At 34.5% G+C, this 27,801-nt stretch overlaps 1 protein-coding gene across 7 annotated transcripts in view; it reads left to right on the top strand.

Annotated features, from left to right (window-relative positions):
* EPHA7 (EPH receptor A7) overlaps positions 1 to 27,801 on the top strand; it is a 166,944-nt gene that overhangs the window by 120,866 nt on the left and 18,277 nt on the right. For 4 of the 7 annotated variants that reach the window (XM_068677921.1, XM_068677925.1, XM_068677926.1 and 1 more), the window contains exons 6-15: positions 272 to 396; positions 4,019 to 4,187; positions 10,284 to 10,392; positions 11,085 to 11,140; positions 15,229 to 15,354; positions 19,544 to 19,729; positions 20,293 to 20,354; positions 21,338 to 21,547; positions 22,589 to 22,738; positions 27,391 to 27,584. In XM_068677921.1, coding sequence (XP_068534022.1) covers positions 272 to 396; positions 4,019 to 4,187; positions 10,284 to 10,392; positions 11,085 to 11,140; positions 15,229 to 15,354; positions 19,544 to 19,729; positions 20,293 to 20,354; positions 21,338 to 21,547; positions 22,589 to 22,738; positions 27,391 to 27,584 — 1,387 coding nt within the window. Of the gene's footprint in view, positions 1 to 271; positions 397 to 4,018; positions 4,188 to 10,283; positions 10,393 to 11,084; positions 11,141 to 15,228; positions 15,355 to 19,543; positions 19,730 to 20,292; positions 20,355 to 21,337; positions 21,548 to 22,588; positions 22,739 to 27,390; positions 27,585 to 27,801 lie in introns of those variants that run through there. The other 3 variants (XM_068677922.1, XM_068677924.1, XM_068677928.1) reach the window with 2 other exon arrangements.

Below are 27,801 nucleotides of genomic sequence, written 5' to 3' on the forward strand. Positions count from 1 at the left end.
TACCTAATTGTTATTCCCATCTGGGTTTTGGACTAACTTGAACAATTCCACTTTTTTGCTGTTTGCACTTTAATTTGATTTCCATTCTAAGTTTATGAACAGTAATAGGGTCCTGTTTGAATATTCATTAGCTTTGAATTGTGAGCTATGAAAAGGTGCTTTCTTTTACCTTAATGAAAGTGGCTCAGCATGGGGTGGATCAGTAATGACATTTGATTTTAGGCATCCAACAAATTTGCTTATTATTTATTGATACATCTTGTCCAAACAGCTCCCTCACAAGTTAGTGGAGTAATGAAAGAGAGAGTGCTGCAGAGAAGCGTGGAGCTTTCCTGGCAGGAACCAGAACATCCCAATGGAGTCATTACTGAATATGAAATCAAGTATTATGAGAAAGTAAGTGCTTAGATTATCTGTAATGTACAACAATGTGCTGTTTGCCTTGTGTTGGCTCACCAAATTGTGGAACAATGTTAAAACTATAGCTATACTACCAACTATCCCATTTTTTTCTGTCACAGTGATTTCACTCTCTTTTAATAACTAGTGATTCCCTGCAATTATTATTATCATATGTTCCATATATTGTATTTAGGTATCCTAGAAGTGAATTATCCACTCAAAATCAGCCTTTTTTATTTATTTTTTTAAAATTATTTTTTCCCACAGTATTTCTGTTATTAAGTTAGGCTGTGGAGATTTTACCATGAGATTTATCATTTTAAAGTTGCTCCTACATTGTTTTTAAGGCTTGTTTCATTTCCTTCTGTGTCACTGTGATTCCAGTCTTGAGATGAGACATCAAATACAACTCTTGACTTCATTTGGTATTATTTTATGAGTTGAGCAGCTCAGACTTGATGTCTGAAAACTTCCAGAACACTTCCTACAGTTTTAGTTGATAAGTATTCCTTATTTGTCCTTTTTAAAAAAAGTCCCAGGAACATGAGATTTATTTGTCACTCCTTTTCTCAATACAGTAATGAATTGAGGGCTGCTTTTCAATAGTAGATGATCTCTTTTTCTGTTCGAGTGAAATTGCACTGTTATTGATGTCAGTTAGAGTTTTGCCATTCCTTTCAGTGTGTCTAAGGCTTCATTCATGATAACTTTGAAGTACTCCAGAAGAAAAAAAAAAAGAAAACAAAACAAAACAAAACAAAAACCTGAAAAGCAACCATAAGCTGGATGAAAATGGGGTGAAAGGTTATGCATCTATAAGCTTGTCATGGGACCCAGACTAAGTGTGGCTCCTCCAGATTCCCTAGGAAATTTAATGCAGCATATAGCATATTGATATTTTTTATGAAGCATAGTGGGAGGAAAATTAAGAAAGAAAGAAAGAAAGAAAGAAAGAAAGAAAGAAAGAAAGAAAGAAAGAAAGAAGGAAAGAAAGAAAGAAGGAAAGAAAGAAAGAAAGAAAGAAAGAAAGAAAGAAAGAAAGAAAGAAAGAAAGAAAGAAAGAAAGAAAGAAAGAAAGAAAGAAAGAAAATACAAAGAAATGAACAAAGGACCTCTTTTGTGATCACTTGTGAGAACATCTCATCTGTGCAAACAGGGCAATAGTATCTCTATATCAAAAAGACCATATTAGCTTACTAGCTAACATACAATTAGATAAATTCAGACCAGATTGAACATAATATAATGTGTTGCATCTAATTTGCAGTGTTGAATTACACAAATATGCTTATCAATAGATATTTATATAGATTGGGAAGGGAATAAAATGTTTATTTGTTGTTTCTAAGTCCCACTTTAAGTTGTTCACTTTAATAACTCTTATGACAAAACTTAACAGATATGTACAGATAGCTAAACCTTTCTTTTCCAAAAATAATTTTACTAATTTTGGCAAGCAATTTTTCTCCCTCACACAATCATACAAATGAAGTCCATACACTACAAAAAATGCATATTTACCAAAAGCAGAACTGTCCTCTGCACACACAGATTAAAAAATATATATATATATGCCATTTTGCTTGCTTTTATATCCACGATAGTTTCTGTTCTATTAAAAAAAAAAAAAGTAAATACCATGAGGAAGATAACAGAAAAATGCCCAAGTACTAGACTTTTCATATGTAATAAATGTTAAATTATAACTTTTATTATTTTATCTACATATTAATGTTACTTTAAATAAGCAGTGGAATTTCATGGCCAGTTTCCTGTGTTTGCCAAGGCAAGAGCTGATGTCAAGTTATTTTTCTAAATGAAGGAAAGCCATTGGTATTCTATTTATTACGGTAAAATTAACAAAAGATAAGAAAAACCTCATCTCACGATCAGGCACAGATATAATGAAATAATTAATTTAAGCCTTAAATTCAGTGAGACTATTTTAAAACAAATACTTAAATACTTACTTTCCTTCCAAGGTAGTGCAGATCAGCTTGAAAAGTACTTCATAAGCTTCTTGCTCAGAACAAGAGAAGCAGTTAAGTTTTGTACCTGTTTTGTTATTTATCCCCTCTCACACTCCTGGAGTTTCAGCTCCTTTTAGAGCCAAATTAAATCAAACTATTAAATCAAATATTCTGAGAAGTGTGTTTTTTTTTTTTTTTTCTTCCACCTCATTTCTGGCTAGGGCTGGAATGGAAAATGCCCCAAATCTCCCAAGTAAGCCTGTACTCTGATATTTCTAGCTAAGGTTATCTTTACCTCTTTGTTGTTATTATTAAATATATATACATATATCTAAATTCAAGAACTGGCAATTCAAATAAGCCTCATTTATGCATCAAAACCCAAACTGAAATTCCATTGTGGCTTACAGTTGTGAACATATATGACTATTTACAGTGTTTCATTATTTATGTTTCTCCTCTGTCAAGCGTTCCTGTTTTTTCTCACATACCAATGTACATTCTACCGTGGTCCTCACTTACAGATGATTTACATTTTCTTGTATAAGATATGAAAAATTGTTGCTAGCTGAGCTGATGGGCTTGCTCAAATGACAGAGTGGGCAAGGCCCAGGAGAAGCCATTACTGAATCTATTGAAAAAGAAATCATATATGTTGTTTTGAACCCTGTGTTTCAGCAAAAGCCTTTGTTGCTTTGTTGACTGCAAAGGGAAAGGTTCTCCATCATTTTTAGCTGGTAAATTGAAATGAGTTACAGATTTATTCTTTCCCTCTGTATCCATCTCATTAACACTGTCTCGTATGGCTCATGCTTCTCTGATCATGTGGTGCATTCAGATGGTTAGTTAATTCATCTCTTCTGCCCTTCAAATCAGGGTTGCATCTGGCACCAAAAATCAACAGGGCTGCATATATCTCTGCAGAAACAATCTGGATCAATAAATGTGATGAACAAGTAGAGCTTGTTGAATATCATAAGGACCTATGGGCTTTTATAGCATTTGAAAGTGAGCAATTACTCGGCATCTATAATCGTACAGCTTCAGATTTGGGGGGTCTCATACTGAGCTTTTCTCCCTGGCTTCTTCTTGATGCCATAGAGTCAAAACCCAAGAAAAGCCAGAGAAAAGACTAAAAAGTTTTAGACAGAGACCTCAGAATTTGTGCAAGATCCAGTCATTGGCACTGTTATAATTTTTTAAAGTGTTGGAATGTAAGAAGAGAAAGGTTCTGACTATGAAATAACAGATTTCCCTGCCCCTAAACTGTTTAAGCCCTACATATCCCTTGGAAAGTTTTGTTTGAACTATTTTTTCATCAAAATTACTCCAAATCTAATCAGAGCCAAAGAAACAATCATTTTATGTCTAGATATTTTATGAGTAACAACATGAGCATCCCATTTGAATTTTATGTTACACTTAAGACCTCCTCGTTTCAATGACAGTGTTTTGTAATAAATACTCCACAGAGTATGCTTTATTTTTTATGTTGGGAAAAAAAAAAAAAAAAAAAAAAAAAAAAAAAAAACATTCAACAAATTGAAATAAACTACCCCCCAGGCAAGCTGTCAGTTGCTGATGTGCAACCATGATCAAATCTGACCTATAAATGTCATTTAAATCTTTTGTCTTATTGTTTCCAGGATCAAAGGGAGAGAACCTATTCAACAGTAAAAACAAAGTCCACTTCAGCTTCTATTAATAACCTAAAGCCAGGAACAGTGTATGTTTTCCAGATTCGTGCTTTTACTGCTGCTGGTTATGGAAATTATAGCCCTAGACTGGATGTTGCCACACTAGAAGAAGCCACAGGTAAACATTTAGATTTATGGGAAATTTGCATTTTCAGAAGTAATAAAAAAGCAAAAAATTAGTCATTAGAGGTAATGTTATTAAAATTAGGAAAAAAAAAAAAAGAAATTCTAAGTGAAGGTGAATTTTTGTCATTATATTTTGAGGGATGAACTTCAATTAGTTGTTTTACCATAGGACTATGAATTGTACTCTTATAATTAGCGGGGAAAAATGTAGCGTGTCGGGTTCTTCTCTGATGTCCTCTTCTAACACAAAGAAAAAAACTATTTTTTTTCACTTGAACACAAAAGAAGAGGCTAGTTAGTTAGAGGTTAGAAGAGGTTGAGCTGAATAACCCTACTAGGTTCTTCAGTAACTGAGGAGAGGAAGGAAGAGCAGATTTCAGCCGTTGGTGGCTTCTTTAGGTCTTTTATTTATTTATTTATTTATTATTGTTTTTTCCTGTGTGATTTCCTACTAAAAACAAACAAGCAAACAAATTTATATAGATTTGTTTACCTAAGTGTGTGTCTTGTTTCAGATGTACGTCCATTCCTGCTATCTTCTGGTTTCCTAGGCCAGTCAATTTTGTTTTTTAAAGTCTCAAAGACACCAGGTTTCTTCAGGGCTCAAAGTTGCAGGCTTTGTAAACTAAAACCAGCCTTCTGTAACCCTTGTAATGGAAAGTATGAAGCTGAAGCATGAACTTACTCAGTACAGTTCACTAGAGAATCTGGCTGTGACATTTCAGCAGGGGGATAACATTTTGGGAGAGTTTGTTTTTTCTTTGATGCTGAAACCAATCACGCATCCTTATTTGCCTAAAAATTACAGATACGTTTTTCACTACTGATAATGTTCATGCATACTTAGAGAAAATCTTCCAGATTTGGGGTCTTTGGAAATAAACTCTTGAACCAGTGAGAACTGTTAGTCATGAGTCAGCTCATGGAAACTCTCTGTATCCCTGGCAGCAAAATTTGGTCATTTGGGTTTGGGTCATTTGCTTCAGGTCAGCCTGATAAGTCAGCCAAGTTTGGAGCTGAGAATTCAAAACGTACAGTTTCAGAAGCCATGGGTACCAACTCTGCTCTCTGTGCTTTATGCAGCACATCTGAGGCACAGGCACACACAATTGCATCTTATTTAACTGCAGCCAGGTGTCGCCTGAAGAATTTGTGGGCATTCTTAAAAAAAAAACAACACAGTAGTTAGATCTTAATCTTGTTTCCACACAGAATATAAAAGCTTTCAATAACAAATAACAGCACACAGCTGATAGACATAATTAAAATAGTAATTGTCATAATAGCAACAATAAAATATTATTACCATTATTATTAGCTGTGTGTTTGATAGCATGCTTTTCATCTGCAGAGTTACTCTTTTTTATTTCTTACTTTGTAAAGACTGCTTTACAAAGGCAGTAAAATTCAACAGAATCCCTGAGATGCATCAGCATCCTGAGTTACAGACAGAAGTAATTTCGTATTTTGGATGAATTTCTGGAAAACAAATGAAAAGGCTTTAACAATCTGTAACATGTTCCTGCTAATTATCTAACTTATTGTCCATAGTAATCTAAAATTGTTAGACCAGAATGTTTTCCAAACATTTCATTCATTACACTAATATTTTTTTATATACTGCATGTAAGCATACTAAGCCACTAAGATGAGCAAAGACCATTTCTGAGGTAAACAGTCTTGACTGGAGTTTGATTAATTTGTGGAAAGTTAGGAAATCTTAGAATAAATGAATCACTGGCCCTTTTGCATCGTGTACCCTTTTTCTGACTCGGTGATGAAAATCTACATATAAACCAGTGACATTCTGAACCAGTATGCACAGCAGATATTTTGTCGCAGGCTAGCTTTGTGTTCTAACATTCCATGTGCAGTGCATTCACAAAAGAAAATTTCAAAAGCAACATATTTTCAATTGTATTGAGAGGAAATTGTAGGATGTAATTCCTATCAATGATAAACAACCCCAATTTTCCACATATAGTTTTCAGAAATAATTAAAATGTTTGTTAAAAGATAGTAAATTTAATTAAATTATTTTAAAATTCTCTTACCAAAAAAAAAAAAAGAATATTTGCGTCTCATATTTTATTTGTAGTACTATCAAATCATTCAGGTCAATAAAATTGTATTTGCGTTAGCATTTCATAAGAAATTTAGTAGATCATTTTTAGGAAATATACCTCAGATGAAGTATACAGGTGAGCAGAAAACCTGCTACAGTTAAGAGTCATTGGCATTATTCCAGTGGATTTCTGAATGTGACTTTCAAAACTATCAAAGTATTTTAAAATTAGATATAGTTGTAATGCTCAACCAGCAGTTAGATAGTCCTTTTGCCTACCTGAAATTCACCTGGAATTTCAACTGGTGCTGTTGATTTAGTAGATTTTTATATTATGTTCCAGTTTCTGTATTGTGATCAAAACTGCATGGCCACTTTCCCATATTTGAGGAACTCAAATTATGTATATGTCCATTATGTAATCTGATATGTAAAATATACATATTTAATACCTGTACTCACACATATTGTATGTGTTGGACAACATACATACATTTACATAAAAATAGTAAAATTACAAAGCAAAAATGCTTTATGAAGGTAGGATATTTATATTCCATGCTGTGTTTGTCACAGATCAAAGTAACTGAATTTTGTTGTTGGAAACATCATTTATCAGAGACAGAAATCCTCCTGGAAGAAAATATAAATTCAAAGAGTATCATTTAAGTGGTAATTTTACCTTTTTTGATCCACTGAATTATCTAAAAGATACCTTGAATTATTTGTAGCCAGTGAATCTAAAGAGGCTGCTGTGTTTTCTGTAATTCCAAAAGTATGGGAGATGTATTCTAGATATCAAGCAGAACAAACCAGAAGAATAAATGAAAACATTCAGTTTAAAAATGTTGGTGGCATTTTCTAATAAGAATTATTAGAAAATTGTGCAATTGCTTGTGAAAACTTTTTGTTTTTCAATGAGGACTAGAGGTATACAAACCAGAGTTAAAACTTCCCTAATGCAACCTCTCAGGGGACACACAGATTTCAGCGGTGCTCTCATCTGTTTTCCTGAAAGCCAGAAAGCCCTCCTGGATGTTCTCAGTCACAGCAAGACAAGTTGATTGTGTTATCTTTCAAAATAGGCCATCTTATTTACAATACTGCAACATTCCCTTCACCTTTGTACTGCCTAAAATCTCTGATGGGGAGTTTGCCACTTGTTACATGTCTTACTGGCAAAGTAGAAGGACTCAGTGCAACCTGGCAGGAATAAAATTTTGCCTTTTGCTTTTGCCATGAATAGCTTTAAATCAAGCAATGTTGAAGTAGCATGCAGATGTAAAATATATTTATGATGTCTGAAATAAACAACTGCTGCAAAATTTAATAGAAGACATAATATTATAAGAATAATAAGAATAAATATTATAAGAATAATATTTAAAAATGTGACATTTGGCCCGCATGATTCCAATATATTGTTGAAGCTTTCATGTACACTTCATCAGGAATTCTTCTCTGTAGCTGAGATTGCCTGCATGAAAAATTGTTGCTGGCGGAGCTGCACAGCTTTTATAGCTAATCTCCTCTTTTAAATGCTCCAGGGTTTTTGGGTATTCCCCATCCCTCCAGCCCTGTACATAGAAGGTAACCTTGACTCCTATAACCTAAACACTCTCTCATTCCTTTAGATAAGAAGATATCATAATGTCAGATTAGGTGTCACCTGTAGCTGGTCCCTGTACTGCCTTCAGAGCCTGAGCATGGCTTAACTGGAAATAAGGGCAGACTTCTCTGTCCTGCTGATGTTTCCCTACCACTACTACTGTGGCAACACGAATGACTGGCAACCATGTCATAGACTCCCTGAAAGGATCATCTGCACCCCAAAATCTTTCCTCTCAGGATACTCTTGCATCCTTATTTCGGTTAGATCACGTTCCAGAAGTTCGTAATTACACATAAGCCAAGTAACAGCCTGATTTCATCACACAGATGGGAGAAGCAGCACAGAGACAGTACAAGAACATAGGATTCTCACCAGACCAATCCCATAACCAGACCTTTTATTTATTTATTTATTTATTTTTAAGATGTAAAATTACATCATGAATTTCATCCCACCTATTTTACCAGTTGGGCAGTGTACTGTGCCCCCAGCATTTCAAGAGCTCAAATAACATCCTTGGATTGCCTCCAGACTGTACCAGTGTCCAAAATCTGTGAGGCAGTCATGCAGAGCAACCCAATCACATATGTCAACCTCTATGCACTCAACGTGGCTGCTAGATTAGGTGGCAAGCTTGGAAAAGTGTTTTTCCAAACTCTGTTAGATGGATAAAGCTTTGTACACTGGCCATTGGGACAAAATGCCACCTTGTCTTGACTCCCAGGTGAGGTTTGCACTTAAGTTCTAAGGAATAGAAATATTTTAGGAAATTTTACATAACTTCAACATTCTCATGTTTGAGGCCATCTAGTTTGATGGGCAGGTAGTTTTTCAAGAACTGAGTTGTATTACCTATGCCCCTTCCACTTATACCCCATTACTTATGCCCTTATGAAACAAGACAGTGACCACTAATTTCCTAAAGGTTGCACAAATGGGATATGTGCAGGCCTATAGCAATACCCCATTGACTGGGTATCTCAGAAAGTTGTAGTTAGTCAAAAAAAACACATTTGTTCTTTTCAGTTAAAGCCCAATAAGAATAATGAGACCTTCCTCACCTGCATTAGGTAGAATATATAAAAATTATAGTTTCTTTAGGAAATAAAATTGGGGGATGGGGGCTGCAGGAATTTCACCTCAATACAGAGGTGCTGTGTTATGCTGTGAAGCACAACAAAGGGGTTTTTATTTGGGGGTGGGGGTGGGGGGGTAAGTAATACAGTTCAGTGACAAAATAAATCATGTTGATTGGTTTACTTCTGCCAAGACACAGCAAAGAAAAGATTGGATGGTTTGTTTCTATGGGAACCTATGAAATCTGCACCCAGAAGATTCTGTGGAATTCATAAAATCTTCATCTTTAGGTAGCACGGCCAGGACTTAACCAGTTAACCATATTAACGTATCATCTACAGTTTAGTTAATCAGATGTCAGTATCTTTTTTTTTTTTTTTTTTGTGACTCATACTTCCACAGTCCCTTTCTCAGCATCACTGCCTGATGTTTCTTCCTTTATTCTCAGTCTCTTGGGCCAGATCCTCGTTACAAATCACTATAGCTCTGCAGAGTTCAGTAGAGTTGTGCTCATTTAATACAGCTGAGCATATGACCACCTTCATTAGCTGAGTGGCAAGCAATGTATTTAACAAACTTTGAGGGTTCTCAGGCTAAGTATTTACATCCTCAGTTTAAATTAATGTGACATGCAGACATTTGCATATATTAATAAAATTGGCATAAATGAATAAAAAGAATGATAGCGTGTAGATATTTTGGCATGTAAATCCTCTGAAGCATAGAGAATTCCATTTTGTGTATGTGGAAGCACCTTTTCATTGCTAACAGAAACAAATTTTAAGTGATAATATCAATTTACAATGATTAATAGCAGTAAGAGAGATAAATATGCTAAGAAGTCTGAGTTAATAGATAGTTAATGCTTCATCTTAAAAATTCATCTTACACTTAAGATACTACTTCATACTACCATTAAAGTCATACCAACCATTTTTAGCAGTGTGGCTAGGAGCAGGAACATTCTCCTACTGTACCTCTTTAAAGAGATGTCCTCCTCCCTTTTAGGAAGGGGTCAACCACTGAACAAAGCAGAAGACACTACACCAGAAGGCAGTTAAATTGGCTGGTGCTGGCTTTCAGCACATGGTTGTATGACTTTGACCAAGTTAATTTTGGCCTTTTTTATTCCCTGTATGTGATCAGTAACTCATCCGGCATTTGAGTGAATTTCTGATAGGGGCATTCCTTTAGATTAAATTCATCAAATTAATAATTGTAGGCAACTGAAAAAATAAACAGTCTGCAATTCGTGAAGGTTGATTTAATTTTTTTTGCAGCTCCTTTGTTGGGAATAATATTAAGCTAATCTCTGCTTTTTTCTCTATTTACAGCCACGGCTGTTTCCAGTGAACAGAATCCTGTTATAATCATAGCTGTGGTTGCTGTAGCAGGAACCATCATTCTGGTCTTCATGGTGTTTGGATTCATCATTGGGCGAAGGTATTCTGCCTTACATAAGCACATCTGACCCCACTTTTGTGAGTTCTTAAGGCATATTCTAATCTGGAATGGAAATTTGCAAAACTTATACACGGAACTCATGTTTTTTAAGGACAATTTTCATTCCAAATTCAAATCCAATTATCAATTATACAGTTTTCTGCTTACTTTAGCAAGACACACTTAAATCAAGATGTTCTTTCAGTCGTATGTAAATATGCTGTAAAACGAACCCTTAGCAAGCTCTTCACCTGTACTCCTCAAAGTTCCTCTTTCTGTTTAGTTTCTCTCACGTGGAGAAGCATGACACTTTATCTGATCAGCCTTTAAATGACTTTAAATTCAAGAAAAAGAGACACAGCAGTATGTTTAAGAATACCGTCATGTTAAATAGTGTTCTACTTTCAAGTTCTTTAATCCCCTGCTATATCCATAGAAGCTTTTCACAGGAACAAGGATCTTTAGGACCTGTCCCAACTCGTATTTGATACAAAAGCCTTTTGATTACAACTGCTCATGATTTATTTAAACCTCTGCTGTCAAGAGAATTATAGCTCAAACTTTCAAAGGGCCTACAGGAGCTAGGTGCTCATAGGCTGAAAATCCCAGCCTGAAAGACCAATGTTGTTAGGACTTTATATGTGAGGAAGTAAATCATTATTTACCAGTAAAACTGACGTATTTCTTTTTAGGCATTGCGGCTATAGCAAAGCTGATCAAGAGGGGGATGAAGAGCTTTACTTTCATTGTAAGTGTTTTGCTTTTTTCCCCTTTTCAAAAATCCTGAACTGCAGTACTGTAGACAATACTAAAATAACACACCATGAAATACAAAGTTGAATGAAATTTAAAAATTCTGTGTAAGTAGCAAGTGGGAAGTTAAACATTGTAAAAATGTGACCTACACAAAAAGAATGCAGATTAAAGTCAACATTGTCACAATTTTATTTCTATACATGTATACGATATACCATTGTTTTCATTCCACTTTTTTTTTTTTTAATTGTTTCCTTTGAATACATGTTTCACACCATCCTAATGATTCCTCTGAGATGAAGTATTTGAGAGGTCTTTGGCTAAGTGGCTGTATGATCGTTACCCCAGGCGAACTTCAGATTAAGAAAGCAACAGTCACTGTATCACCCTAGCAATGAAGTTGGTCTGCTCAAAAGCTGTTTTCTGCTACTGAGAGTACAATAGCATCAATATTATAAATAAATAAATAAATCCTTAAAATATTTAATATGAAAAGAAAGATCAGCTATTTCACAGGTTTTCTAGGTTTTCTTTTCTTTTTTTTCTAGAACAGAATCACTTGCCTAGTGAAAAATAGCACCCAAAAACTCTCTTTGTAAAATCCTAGGTACCACTTGAATTTTTAGAACCCTGGAAAAATTCAATAAAATGTCTTTCTTTGCTTAGTAACAAGAGAAAATTTAAGAAGAGAGGACAGCTTATGCAATAAAAGAGAAAGAATTGTTTCAGTTGTATCTGAAAGTTATTTTAAAAACTTTTTTTTAGCCCTTTCTTATTTTAGTTGTATTATCATTTCGACATGAGAGATTAACAATGTTTGAAATTGGTCTAAATCAGTCATTAACTCAGGAAATATGATGAAACTAAGTTGCAAAATGATTCTGTTCATCCAAAATTGAAAAATCACATAATAGAACTAAACTTACTACAACTTCTGATAATAAAAAAATAAAATAAAATAAAATAAAATAAAATAAAATAAAATAAAATAAAATAAAATAAAATAAAATAAGAAATAAGAAGCTTGGATTTCCAGTTTTTTCCCATATCTGGTAACTCACATATTGGTAAAAGGTGCCATGTAGTCATGCTATGCTGTATGCAGCCTTTGTTGTTCACCAATAATTGCAGTGGTAGTTTAAATCCATTAGATATTTTTTCTTTCTATGAAATCAATATAGTTTATCTTATTTTTGATTTGTTAAAATCAGGAGCTATTATCCGAATATGGAGAATGAAGAATCATATGGAGAATTAAGTAGCCACTAGTCACAAATTTATAGCATCTTCTCAGTGTGTGACTCTTTAAAGAAGTAGCTCTAGCCCAAAAGTCCAGTAGAAATCAGATCAAGGTTTCTGTTTCACCTTTCTGCCCTAGCAAAATCAGATCAGCTGGAATTTGTTCATGCTCCATTAATTTGGATTTGATCCTACCTAAATTTTTTAATTTAAATGCAGTGATTATTAAACCAAGTAGTGACATCATTGCAGCTTTTGTCAATCAGTTTATAATCTGTACAAGAAGGGTGGAAAATAATAATGGGACGAGAATTACTCATCATGCACTTTGCAGTGCAGCTGATTTTAAAGAAATCATTGAAAATCTGATCTAACTTAAATGTTTCTATTCTGGGAGTGATGGTTTAGAAATTTGCCTCTCACAGATACATTATAAGCTTTTCACATCCTCAGAAGAGCTACTGCTTTCACTTTCTAAGTCTCCATTATGTCCTTGAAGGAAAATATCGACTATATATTCTTGTATTTGAGTAGATAAACAAAGGGAATATGCTAGCTAAATAATGTCTTTCCTCATCTCCATTATCTGTGATTTTTTTTTTTTTTTTTTTTTTTGTGAACGTGTAAACAAATTAATATGAAAGCTGCTACTTAACATTTAATAGTTGATCCAGAAATAATGAAAAATGGTTCACTCAATGGTTTCTCTCATTTTACTTTCAAGAAATCTGGTTATCCAGAAAGTCAATCAGGACAGTTAGCATACACAGTCTTTTTAAAATTGTAGCACTTTTAAAAGTGTAAATCACTTTTTCCCAGGCTAGTTTTTCATCATCTGTTGATTGAAGGCTTAGTATTTAATTTTGTTTGATAACCATAGACAGAATAAGATGGAATACAGAGCTGTCGTCACCAGCCTGGTCACAGAGACATGAAAAACAGCGTGGTGTCTTTCTGCTCCAGGACCTCTAAGCAACCTTCTTACCTGTAGAGATACTAGATTGGATTTTCAAAAACTTAACTTACCACAAACACTTAGCACCAAAATTTACAAGTAACTATTTTTAAAGCAGCTTTTAAAGCACTGCATTTAGTATAATATCGTCTCTTTCATTTTTATACCTCTCAGCTCTCTGTGACCCCAAGTGCTATATTTAAAGATACAAAAACAATGGAGGGGTTTACTCAAGCAATTCAGATTTACATTTTAAATCCTCCTACCATTTTCTTCTAACAATGTCTTCAAATCTATGCCAGCACTATTTCACATTGGTATGCCGAGATAGCCATGGCCTGTCAAAACATTTTATGACAGCTTGAATAAAAAACCATCAGAGGCCGATTTGAGATTTGCAAGGTTACCTCCAATCCAGGCCTCTTATCACAAACACAACAAGGATGGCTCATTCTCCACCTTACTGCCTGAAAGCACTATTATAGGAGGGTAGCCTACTGGTTTCTTCCCCTTTGGTCTTTTTTGAACAAATGAATAAACATTTGTATGAATGTTTAATTAATAAATATTTAACTGTTCATTTAACAAAAACTTAACGAATAAACATTTATAATTTGAAAAATATATCAATACAATTGGAAGAAGCAGTAACATTTGGGTGAAGTCTTGAATAATTTTTATGTGTAAATTCATTAGATTTTTCTAACAATTTCTCTAACCTTTTCCTTCTTATAAGTTTTTTGTTTGTTTGTTTGTTTTTTGTCAGTAATGCAATCTGAAACGTAAAAACAAATGACTACTAAGCCATTTTTTAATACATTTTCAAGTTTAAAAGTTTAATTAAGAGATTACAAAGCAACCATAAACTGTGTTTTGTATTGACTTCTGATCCAATTCATGTATATCAGTGCATCAAATAGCACAGAAACATTATTGCTTTTTGATACTGGGTTTTAATTGACTGACTTAATTAAAACTCAGGTCTGTAATCCTTGAGAGCTAAATTAATTTAATAAAAATTGTTTGGTTAATAGATTTTCAGGATTCCTCTACTTCCATCATAAATTTCTGCTTTTGAAAGAAGAGAAAATAATTTTCCTGAATCAGCAGCAAACTAAGGGGAAAAAAAAAATACATGCTGGCCAGAATGCTTTGCTGCCTGAGTTACACAAAGAGCTATACTGGAAAATGAGCGAACAAAACCCAAGGTGCTGCATTTTATTCACTTAGGTGCTTGAGAAAGGAAATAATTGTTCCATGGCATCTTTTTTTTTTCCTGTGCCTTTGCTTGCTGACTACAAGTGTTTTTCATGTTTGTATTGTAGTGCAAGACATATACCTAACAATATAAATTCTAAACACGGTGAAAACTTTAGCTTGGCTATTGCCACAGTCTAGAAATATATTCAATAGTTTAAACAAATTAAAGTAGGTAGCAGATCCTTTTAAATCCCTCTAGAAGATAGGGAAAATGTAAAGAAATGCTTTTTACTCAGCCTGGGAAAGGAGAATAAGCTGTTCTTATACAGAAAAGAAAGTTTTACCTCCTTTATAGCCTCCCCCCATCTCACTTTACTTTTTCTCCCACCCGGCCCTTGCATTTTATTCCATTGAACATTATTTAATATATATTACTTCTTTAACTTAAAGGAATAGGTGCAAATGTTAATGTTAGTCATTTTTTAGAGACGGGATTGTGTACTTGTGTCAGCATGCTTGCAGATGACACATAAAACTAAAGTTGCCTCTCAGAGCGACTCTGACTCAGGTGGTGTTGGAAGCAGGTTCACTCTTCCAAGGAGCGCTCTGCATAATGAAATTCCTGGACTGACTGCACAATAAGTGCCTTTGCTTCATCACAGTCATGCTTTCTTACATCATTACAGTTAAATTTCCAGGCACCAAAACCTACATTGACCCTGAAACCTACGAGGACCCAAATAGAGCTGTCCATCAATTCGCCAAGGAGCTAGATGCCTCTTGTATTAAAATTGAGCGTGTGATTGGTGCAGGTAAGGCGGCCGTGGCTTCCTTATTCAACTGTTCCATTTAGCCAGGATCGAAACTCATACATCATAATGACAGGCAAATAATTATACCTTGACTATAGAAGAACTTTTTGCATTCACCAGAGTGGTTAAGAGCAATGAAATTGCACTCACTTCTAAAATGTAAAAATAAACAGGAAAAACACACACACACAGACTCAGACACACACATACTTACAAGAAGTAAATGAAGAATTTTGTTTGTCATTGAAAAGTTGCAGGTTTCTAATTTATATATCTACTGTTAAAAATTCTTTTTTTTTTTTTTTTCTTGTGGGGGAAGTAATTTTGCTTCCTATTCTTTACTGTCAGAGTAAAAGGGTTAGGCACAAGTGCAAATTCTGCTCACTTTCCTTTTGTAAGAAGGTTTTTTGTTCTCTGATTTTTTTTCTTGTGAATAAGGAAAAGTGTCTAGCTCAAAATCTTACATATAGACTGGGAAGGTCTTGTTTCTGTATAACAAAATTTTTCCTAAAGCTGTTTTTTCTTCTGCCATTTTCCTTTTTGATATTTTATGAATACAAAAAGTTATTGTTTAACTCCTCATGACTGATTGTAATTGCACCAGCATAACATTGCTTTTCTTCCTCTTGAACTGTCTACCACCTACTTAAGCTGTGGTGTTCATGCTCTAAAAAGGCAGTTTCATTTGTTTGCATTAATAAGATATGTGACATTTTTATTGCACTACTCCATGTAGTGAAATTAAGTTTCTGTGGGTAAGAAAAATATCAAATACTTTGGATTCCTGGAGGAAATGTTCTTTTGCTTTCCCGTTGTTTTATAAAAGTATTACTAAAATACTTTTAAATCACCCTGTAGTTTGGCATGCACTGTAAATTACATTGTATTATTTTGAAAAAGAAGAAAGATCTCTAAAATAAGCTGTTTTAACTGTAAAAAATCTTTACACTGAGAATTCACAATGACTTTTTAAAGTAACCTCACTCATGTTGAATCATGTCTTAATCAAGGAGTAACACTATTGTAATTAACAACATTGCTTGAGAAAATTATTGTTTCAGATGAGTAAGAGCATAAGAATCCAGCCCCTGCTAACTAGTAATTTTGTAATGCTAGAATGGCAGCGCCTCTTCTAATAAATATACAAGATTTAAAATCTAGATTAGCATAGAAAAATTATTGAGTTTTATCTTTTGTTTTGAATTAAAAAACTACCAGCATAGCAACAGTTCAGAGCATGAAGATGTATTCAGTTGGACTTTGCTGATGCCTTCTGGGCAAAATGCTGAAAATGCCTTGGTTGCAAAGAGGATGCAATTTAAGGCACAAGTATTTTCAATGTTATGGCAGAGGAAATAGTAATAATTTGGTTGGCTATAGATTAATTTATTCTTGATTTTAATGAGTATAACTGATAGCAAAAATCTAACTTGTGTCAGTAGTCATTCCTTAAGAAAGTTACTTAGAAGTACTATGATAAAGAATATTTTAGTCGTCTTTTTAACTTGTTGATGTAGACAGAGGCAAGAGTGAAATGAAATACAGTCCAAGTTCAACAGAATGTTAAAGACTAAAAGAAGCAGCTGAAACTCATACATCAAAGAAGAATACAGAATTTCTACTGGTGACAGCACCAGAAAAGCCACTTAGCAGTCTCAATGTGCACTAGTAATGCTGGCCACATCAGCTATTCAGTAGTGCCATGTCTCTCACAGACAAATAGGGTGCAAGTATGCTTGAGCTCAATTTGCATGAGGGATATGTGCTTTCCTTGCCAAGATTTTCATTACCACCCTGCTGTGGCCACCTGTCAGATACAGATTATTGTATCCACTATGTTGAGTCCTTGTTCATACCACAGATCCTTTGTTTTAGTCTCTTCATTGTTGACATGCTGAGCTCATGGCTGTTGGCTGTGCGATGTTCCCACTCTTGTTGTCATCTTTTCTGGTTCCTTTTTGGGCACCATTTCAGCTAAATATACTTTGTTGGGAATAAAAGTAGTCCTTTGGCTATTATCCTGGCCTGAAATGAATGATATACACATTCAAGTTTCTGGTTTGCCTGAGTATGAGTGATCTGCTTTTGGATATCAATCAAAATCATATCCCAGAGAGCTGGAAAGGAGTTAAGGCTTAGTGTCTTCTGTGCCAAGTACCCTAATTACCTGGCTCTGAAATATTACATACAAATACATACATATACTCACATCTTGTTCTCAGTGTGTGGGAAAAAAAAAAAAAAGATCTGGAAGGTATAGCGAGAGAAAATTGTTATACTAATTGTTCTACTTTAGTCAGCTGTTGTTGTGGCTAGGGGCTGTGATTAAGGTGAGTGGCGCATTCGTTAGTAGTCATCCGTATTGCTCATGAAGTGCAGGATGGAGGTTGAGGCACCAAGCTAAAGACATGAGCAGTCCAACAGCTGATCATTACCTATGTCTCTCATGATATTCACGACTATGACGTAGATTTTCATACCATAATGTCAGTGCTCAAGGATAGCTGGGGGTAATGTTCAGACAGGAATAATGCCTTCTGTCTGTCTGATTAGTACAATACTGTTAACAGAGGTATGTGGAGTTGATTGAAGCTAACCTGAACTTAAATTCTGTCGAACTGAGTGAGAGGAATTCAATTACATAGAGAGTAATCTCCTGTGAGATTTGTAAAACTGGCTGTGCTGAGTGAAGATTTGCCCAAAGCTTAGGAAATACTGTGGTCCACCCAAAGTTCTACCCTTCTGGGCTGGAGGGACAGTGTTTTAAACAAGATTTCTCAAAATTCATAAATTATGACAATTCGAAATCCACCTACCTCCTTAGGTAATTCCAAGGCACCCCTCTCTGCTGCCTTACCAGTGTGTATCTGCACTTAAATCCTAATCCCACCAGCTTTCTTAAGACCTCAGCCTACATCTCAAATGGATTCTATAATCAAACAGTCTACACTGCTGTTTCCTAATTCAATCATATTTTTTTTCAGCATTCATCCTAAAACATGTCTTAGATGTAGGTGTGTCTGCATACTTGTGTGTACTCAATAATTTAAAGACATTCTGTGGGTATGCAGGAGATAAATTTTAGACTTGATTGGATTTGGAGGAGGGACTTGGCTCTCTCTCTCTACCATATTCCAGGTAAATTTGCAATGTACCAGACTATTAAATATTCTGCAAAGTCTATTTTTTTTAAAGAGATGTTCCCCTCTATTCAGCATAAAATATGTTACCACCTACATCTTCTACATGTCCCAAGAAACCTTTTTTTTCTGGCTACAGAATGGGGGTTCTCTTTTTCTCCTTGCTGAAACTACTGTGACACAAGGGGCAGTCCCTTCAGTCTTCCACAATCTCAAAAATAGTGTGATAAATGTATTGCCATTCAGCTCCACATCTCATATATTTCAATGCTCTTTCTTGTCCAATGCAGTCCAATTACTTCTATCCCAAATTGTAGGAGGCCTTATTTATTTATTTATTTATTTATTTATTTATTTATTTATTTATTGGTATTCTTACTGGCTGTTTGGCCATTTTATTCACATGATTCTTCATGTTCCAATTATCTAATAATTTAGAAACTTTTTACAGAATTCCAACATTTGCTTGTGTTTGTTTAATGGAACAAAATTATTATAAATCACACCTTCCCTTTCCTAATCTGCAAAGTAAATTATCCTTCTTGAATGTGATAATGAAGTGCTTTTTAACGCTACAAAATTGTTAAATTAAAAGCAGCTTTGAAAGAGGTGCCTTTTGAAAGAAACAAAGAAAAAGAAACACATTGGATATAAAGATAGCAAGGAAACCATTTGAAACAGAATGACATTTTCACTTAGAAATAGTATTAGTATTTCAGTAACAGTATTTTCTTATGAAAACCATTTTTATTTCCTGTTTTTGAAAAAAAAAATGCAGCAAATTACTAACAAGTCTTTTACAAAGATTCAGATAATAGTCCTGTAGATTAGTTTAACTTCATTTGTTTGCTCCATAGGGTACTCATTCAGAAATTCATGTAGAGCACATTCCTTTCTTTGTGTTCTTAAGTAATCCATTTCAAATATGTATATTCATGTATTCAATTTAAATACATACATAGGCAGCTAGTTCAATCAAGGCAGCTAGTTCAAAACAGAGCATTGATATTACAGCCAGAGTAATTCAGTGTTGATCTATTTCATTTTAGGAGAGTTTGGTGAAGTGTGCAGTGGGCGTCTAAAGCTTCCTGGCAAGAGAGATGTTGCAGTAGCCATAAAAACTCTGAAGGTTGGCTACACTGAAAAGCAGAGGAGAGATTTCCTGTGTGAAGCAAGCATCATGGGACAATTTGATCACCCCAATGTTGTTCACTTAGAAGGGGTCGTTACCAGAGGTAAGCAGTGGCTTGATAACAAGTCAGATAACAACCTAATATCAGAAATTACTTTTGTTTATTCATGGTCAAAGATTCAAATTATAAACAGACTGTACACTCCTAATGGATTTTATACTGATGTGTAACTAACTGAAACAATATCTACTTTAAGCTACAACCTGAGGAAAAAATTAAGATGCATGCATAATTAAAAGATAAAGTACTTTGAAATATATTATTTTTCTAGTTTCATTTAGCCTCAAAGACCATGCAGAGAGATAAGGTTTCTTATGTCCTTTAATATTATCTGAAGTGTCATTATTCCAGAGTCCTGTTCACACAGCAGGAGTTAGGAGAACACACTGACATTTTGATTTGTACGGTTTAATTTTGTGGATCATGACCACGTTCCATGAAGACATTTAAGAACTTATTAGAGCTCGGTAATGGTGCTGGAGGCTTCAGAAATTCTCATGTCTCAACAATTCAGACCTTCAAAGGAATAACATGTGTTTTATCAAAAAAAAAGGCACTCCATTGTTTTACAGTTTCTCAAAGAAATGTGTCTTCATGTCTTTTAGGGAAACCAGTCATGATTGTAATAGAATACATGGAAAATGGGGCCTTAGATGCATTTCTTAGGGTGAGTAACAAAATGAAAACATAACATACATAATCATATTTTAAGTTACACATCTATGTATAGTTTTATATATAATGTTTAAAAATACATTGTTTTATATGTGCATTTATATATATTTATATGCAGACAGATGATATTAAAATAAAAGTCCTTTTCAGGCTGAAATGGAACTTGTCAAATACTAGCAATTCTCAGCAAAATCAGCTCAGAAATCAGAAGATCAGACAGGATCATATGGAAACATTCTAGGAATGTAAGTGGCAATTTTAAGTGGCATTTAAGGTGGCTCTTATTACTGCCACCAGCTGCATGGAGGTGGCTGATATCGAAGCCCAGTCTTCTGCCTCTCTGGAGCAGCATTTATTTTTTGAGCATGGTAGAAGTCAAAACACAAGAATCCCTAAATGAACTATTGTCACATTTAAGAGAAGAACAAAGCAAAAATAAAAATAAGTTCATAAGTATTTAGTGTTGTGTGTGTACTCTGAACTGGACAGTTCTTATGCTTTGCCTGGTGTACAGTATGAAATGATGTATAACACTCTATAGAGATGGGAAAGAGAGAGAGAGAAATTGCAAGCTATGAATAAAGTTCCTGGTAGCTTGGGTTGAAAAAGGAGACAGTTCTTATTATCTTGACAAATACAATTATTCTGAGAGAGGAAGAGCATAGAGGCAAATAATAAAGAGTTGGTTCATCAGGAAAGCTCTCTTGAAAAAGACTTCCCATGAGTTAGTCAGAATTTTATGGGGATTAGCAAGCTTTGTTACTTCTAGTACATTAGAAGTAACATGCATTTCTTAACTGGATGTACTGCTTTGTCTCTGAAACAAATAAAACTTGCTCTTGAAGTGTGTTTCTTTGCCCTAGGATGAATTGCCACACAAATTGTAAATAAGTAGAAACCTGAAGTTGTAAAACTAATTCTTATTTCTTTTCTCAGCTATACTAACAAGAATTACTGCTCCTTTCTCCCCTTTAGAAACATGACGGGCAATTTACAGTCATTCAGCTGGTGGGAATGCTGAGAGGAATTGCTGCTGGAATGAGATATTTGGCTGATATGGGATATGTACACAGGGATCTTGCAGCACGCAATATTCTTGTCAACAGCAACCTTGTTTGTAAAGTGTCAGACTTTGGTCTTTCCAGAGTTGTAGAAGATGATCCAGAGGCTGTCTACACTACTACTGTAAGAGAAATTGATATTTTTTAGTCATTTTGAAACGTGGTTATTAAGAAGAAGCATATCTTCTGGCAAGCAGAGAAAAAAGAAATACATTCATTGCTTGAGAAATGGTAACCAGTGAAAAGGGAAACAGTTTCTGCAGAAATCTGGCTCTAAGTAGAGTATGATATTTTTGTAACAGCATGCATTTTTAACTGGTAAAGTTCTAGATATTTTGTACAGTATCTTTATTCCCTTCCTCACGATTCTCTTTTTGAACAAATACAGAAGTTTTAATCATAATAAAGGTTAGTCATCTCACCTAGTATGAGCCAATTAAAATATTTGTAGGGTATTATTATTTTTCAGACTAGATTTTATCTCACCAAAAAGTTGACTAGCTTGAGGCTAGACTGTGACAAAGCTCAACTCCTGTGTTTTCCCTTGCTTTTGGGTGGGATGCTTTTCTTAAATAACCATTCATTGGGCACACTATGTTCTTTATTCTTTTGTTAAGCCAGCTCTCTTTTCCCACCCGTGGGGCCTCACTGTACCTATTTTCTCATGCTGAGGGAAGGAGGGGCCCCTGGAATCTGCTCCAACAGGCACAGGGATCTGGAAAGCACACAGGCATTCCACATTCATGGGTGTCACTCCTGCCACTTGGATCTAAGTGGGATTCCAATTTTAAAGTGCTAGACGGAGATTTCAGAGGAGTCATATGACAATTCAATGGAATTTATATGCACAGGATGAGATTCCTCTCACCTAGCTTGACACACCTTAAATGTTGAGCCTAAATCAGACAGCTAAGCAGCCCCTTAAAATCAATGAAGATAGAAACACCTGCAGAGAAATGCATCCAACTTAGCTCAGTTGCCTTACTTTCTACAGTCCTGGTGCTTAAGAGCTTAAGTTTAAGCTTACTTTTGAAAAAGCTGAAATTGGTAAACTACAATAGCTGATGTAAATTTTGATTTTTATAGAAATAATTATAAATGCACTCTAAGGAAGATGATGAGGAAATTCTGAGGTAGAAAAAAGATATATCTTTTTCTTCCATAGGGTGGAAAAATTCCAGTGAGATGGACAGCTCCAGAGGCAATCCAGTACCGCAAATTTACATCAGCCAGTGATGTATGGAGTTATGGAATAGTTATGTGGGAAGTAATGTCTTATGGAGAACGGCCTTACTGGGACATGTCAAATCAAGATGTAGGTTATCCTTTGTCTGTGAGCACACATGTATTAGAAAAACAAATATTACATACTTTAAATGTATACACATATTTCACTACATATGAATGTAATTTTGTTTTAGGAATAAGATATTCCAAAACGTGGTAAGGTTCTCAAAAATAGGAAAAGTTACAAAGCTTGCACTTTTTACCTACATCTCTAAATCCTTATTCTTCCACATGGTTGTTGTAGGTTTCTGTCCCAAGTATAAAGTAAAATTGGAATGTCCAAAATAGTAATATAGGCTCTTCACTTTATTATATTATTAGAATATATACTATTAGAAGGAACTAATTTTTTCAAATGAAAAATTAATTGTGAGGTTTCTGACCTCAGAGCAATGATTAATCAGTTGAAAAAAGTTGTTAAAAATCTGAGTGGCAGTTAATGACCTACTTTGGCACTTTAAAGTTAATTATGCTGATTTAACAATATCCTTGTTTGCATAAAATATGACCTAGAGCAACAGGTCAGCAGTAATAGAACATATGGGTGTTAATTTTGGTTTCTGACAAGAGTGTCTATTAACATAGAAAGTATACAGGGAAAAGCCATGCAGGTGAGAAAGATGTCAGAAAGATACACATTTAAAGTTCTTCAGGTCGAAGGCTTGGGATTCTTTTTTATTATCATCATTATTTTCTTTTTTGATTGAATGATCGACATCAGAGTTTAAAAAAATTACAGAAGTGTAAATGATGAGTCAGTTTGACACAGTGCAAAGTTGTTAATATTTGACAGGTTTCAGTGTCAAAGATTTCATGGACTGTCAAAATATGGGCAAACAAGTCCTTGGGGCAGAGAAAGAGAAATATTTACATTCCCTAGGCACCCAGTAGATTTTCATTTCTTTTGACACCTTCTTTCTGTACTAGATTCAAATATAGAAGAAATCTGACAGGAATATAAGAGGCAAACTTTACCTGTCTTTCAGGGAACAACAAGGAAAAACTTTTAAATAAAGGGGAAATTCCAATATCTTCATGCATCTTGATGGATTTTGAAAAGTATTCTCTTAATAGAAAGCTGCAAGTAAAGCACATGAATTAACCTTTCTCATAAAATAGCTTGTTACAATCTCTTGCACTTTAATATATTTTTAACATTTTACATAATAATCTTCAATAACACATAGATAAAAGATGCATCAATTGCTGAGTAAAATAAATTCAAATATTTTTGCATGCTGTGATCTTTTAGTGTGTCCTAAAATATACCCCCCAAAACCTGTGCACATACTATCAATTGCAGACAAATCCATGATGCAAAAATCATATGTTTATTTATTTATTCCCCTCCATGGTTATCAGTGTGAGTATTTAACTGGAAGTGAAAATGCTAAATGTGTCTCTTCTAATTTTCTATACACACCCAGGCAGCTTTTTTAATCTTAAATCCATCATTTTGCCTAAACGTGGATGTTGGTGTAGTCATGGACCAGATCAGATCTGAAGCATCTCTAAATTTTCAGCTTTGGATGGCACTTCTTTAATCCCACACCTCTTCCTATAAATTATTGTTTTAGATTCATAAAGGATAGATTTATGTTGCAGTGTCTCTTTAAGATTAATCTGTGTGCCTTCAAAGCTCTGTGCTTTACTATTTTCCAAAGTTTACTAGTTCTAGTAAACTAGTTTACTAGTGTTCATGTAGATCAGTTCTTCAGAAAATAGTAAGATTAGGTCTCCAGAATGGAGTAAGATTTTAGGTTTCCATGTTTTTATTGCTTTTGTTGTTGGTGTTTGTTTATTATTTCATTTCTGGACTCTTGCCTTTATTATTATTAAAATTTATACCTTATTATTGTTATTATTATTATTATACATGCAGAAGTGTGATAACCACAAAGGACATTACAATATCCTGATTCTCTTACTTAAGTTTTCTCTGATCTTTGTTAGCAACCACTATATACAGTTTACAGACCTGCTCTTCTAATCTTAGATAGCCAGATTATGAGAGAAGCATACCAGATTCTCAACAGTACTTTTTTTTCTCTTTTTTTTTTACTTCTTTTTTTACTTTTTTTTTTTCTTTTGTGTCAGAACTTAGGGATATGGTTTAGTGGGGACTGTCGGTGTTGGGTCAGAGGTTGGACTCGATGATCTTGAGGTCTCTTCCAACCTAGAAATTCTGTGATTCTGTGATTCTGTGTGAAAAGCTACACCACTTGAATTTGAAACAAATTTTGGCAATTGTAAATAGTATAAATAAATTCTATTAGTAAGAACTCCAGCTGAGTTCTCTTTGTAGCTTTGCTTATTCCAAAAACATATATATATATATATATATATGTTTCTGAATGATGACTTTGAACACCACCACCACCTTTCTTAGTGGAGTAGACACTCATATTATTATTCTTAAAATTATCTGAGTTCTGTAAAAAAATTAAAAACAACCCCTCCTCACACACAACTGTACTTATCAATATTTTGGAATGTTTTTACAGTTTTTGGATATTCCCAGCCATTCCATCCATCTCTAGATAACTCATTCATATATATTTTCAGGTTTCATTCTTCATGTTCACTTTTCTCAGAACATGTATCAAAGAAGCTGATTCCATGATATCTCCAAAGTCTTCTAAAAATATTGTCACCTTGTTTCCTACCTTTCTCAGATTTCTTTCCAAATCGTAGTAAGCATGGAAAAGTTGTGTTCCTGATTTCATTCATATTTTCACCACTAGAATAAAATCTTACCTAGATCATCTGTTATTTCCAAGTTTCTTAAATAATTTGGTTTTTATTTGCTCATGGTTTTATTTAGTTTTTCATTCCTCATTGATTGTTTTTGAATTCTGACTTCTTAAACAACTGCTTCACTTTTAACAAATAGTAGTTGCTATGCACAATGTATTTAAAACTTTTTATCCTGTATAAAAACTTTTCTTAGAAATTTCTGATTGACTTTTCAAAGCACACCAGTTTTTCTATGCACTGTAGCTTATTTTTGTTTTACTCCACTTTACTGCCTCTTTTGATTGTGCAGTGCTGTTATTTTGTTTTTCTTTTTAATACTGATCCAAAATATCTTACATTTTGCTTTTAATGTTTTCTTTCATATATAGTACTCTTTTTTGCAATTTTCCTGTTCTCCTTCTGCTGAAATCCTCTTTTCCCACTCTGTCTGACAAATAACTTCACTGTCTCTAAAAGGTCATCACACTCATTCTTCAAGGTGTGGATGTTACTGCAGGAACTGAATATTTCTCAGCCATTTTTAAGCTGCAGGACAGTATTGTTATTCTAAATCTATGGATAGAAAGCTGAGGCACAGGGAGATGAGGCAACCTCCCTGAGGTCAGAAGGACATCCTGTGACACAAATGTGCAGAAAGTGCTCTGCCTCTGGGTTATGCCTCTTCTTTTCACAAACTTCATTTCTTCAAAAAAGTTTTGATACAATCATGGAATTCAGCTAGATTTTTGAAGGTCATTTTGTATCCTTTGTATCCTTTGCTGTTCTGTCTACTGCTTTTTGCAGTCCACTGCTTTTGTGTTTTCTCACATAACCTATGAAATATTTTACATCTGAGGTTATTATTTTCACTAAACCCAGGATATTCACCTGGATATTCAGCTTCATGTATCATACCAGTTCTGTTTCCTAGGACTAAGTCCAGAACAAAGCTGTTTCTGTATTCTGTAAAAAACGAGGGAGAACACAGTCCTATGCACTACCCTTCAGAAACAAGCACCCTTCCTTAGCAATTCTAATATGCTGTGTCAGTCAATGTCAGTATACTTGAAATCCCCCATGACCAGTGGTTTAGCCCCTTTTCAAAAGCTTTTCTTATCTGCATTGCTTCCTGATGTGATTTCTTATCCTGCCCCCAAGGTTTGCAGCAGTTTTCTGTGATTTTACTTTAACCATTTTTCTTTCTCACTTAAATCCAAATGGACTTGGCTAAGGATATCAACAAGTGGATATAATTCTTGGTTCAGATATTTGTGATCTTTTTTAATCATATAATCATGTAGCAGCATCTCTTATTAAATCTAACTTTCTGTTTAGGTAAAATATTAAAATACCATTCAACCAGCTCTCCTTCACTCACATTTTTGCTTCTGTATCATTAATGTAACATGGCTAGACATAGAATACAACTTTTCTTTTTTTTTTTCCCGTAACAATTTCTGTCTGCTAAATATTTTTCTTGGATCCTTTTATAATATCTTCAGGGTTTTTGCATTTTATACGTGCATACATATATCCCTATCCATTTACAAGTCAGTTGCTTCTACCACACTTTCTCATAAAGACCTTGGGGCAAGTAATAATGCTTTATGAAATAACTCCATTTATCAATCTATCTGTTGCTCCCTCGGTAAATTTAATTGTTGTTCCCCACTGCTCACTTGACCAGGTACATGTAATAGAGCTATGTTCTGCACATATAGAATAATATGCCTAGTAAGCCCAAAGATAAAATCAGGAAACTATTTGAAGACATGAAGGCTAGTATAAAAACAACAGACTCATATTTTTACAATGCTGATGGCAAATTTTAGTTGATTTTATTTTGTTTATTACTATTACTATTTTGCTTTTCTTGCACTGGATAGCAAAATATATTACTTAAAAAGCTGTTGATGAAAAATGACTAACTATGTTGACTACTAGGTTATAAAAGCAATTGAAGAAGGCTATCGTTTGCCAGCACCCATGGATTGCCCAGCAGGATTACACCAGCTGATGCTAGACTGTTGGCAGAAAGAACGTGGTGAAAGGCCAAAGTTTGAGCAGATAGTTGGTATTCTGGACAAAATGATTAGGAACCCAAACAGCTTGAAAACCCCTCTGGGAACGTGTAGCAGGTAAGAAAAGCTTTAGAGAGTTCTTGTGTGATGGTGCGTGTGGCTGGATTCTGGATGTTGTGGTTGGTGGCTGGTTCCAGTTCACTCTTACTACATGTTTCTCTCAGTTCTTCCTTCTTCCTGTTCCCTCTTCTTCCCTTCCTTCATTCACCTTTCTTTTGTACTGTGCGGAACAAAACCAAAAGGGACTTTTCATAAAAAATAAACAAAATAAATA

Source organism: Anas acuta, chromosome 3 (assembly GCF_963932015.1).
Source record: "Anas acuta chromosome 3, bAnaAcu1.1, whole genome shotgun sequence".
Lineage (NCBI taxonomy): Eukaryota > Metazoa > Chordata > Aves > Anseriformes > Anatidae > Anas > Anas acuta.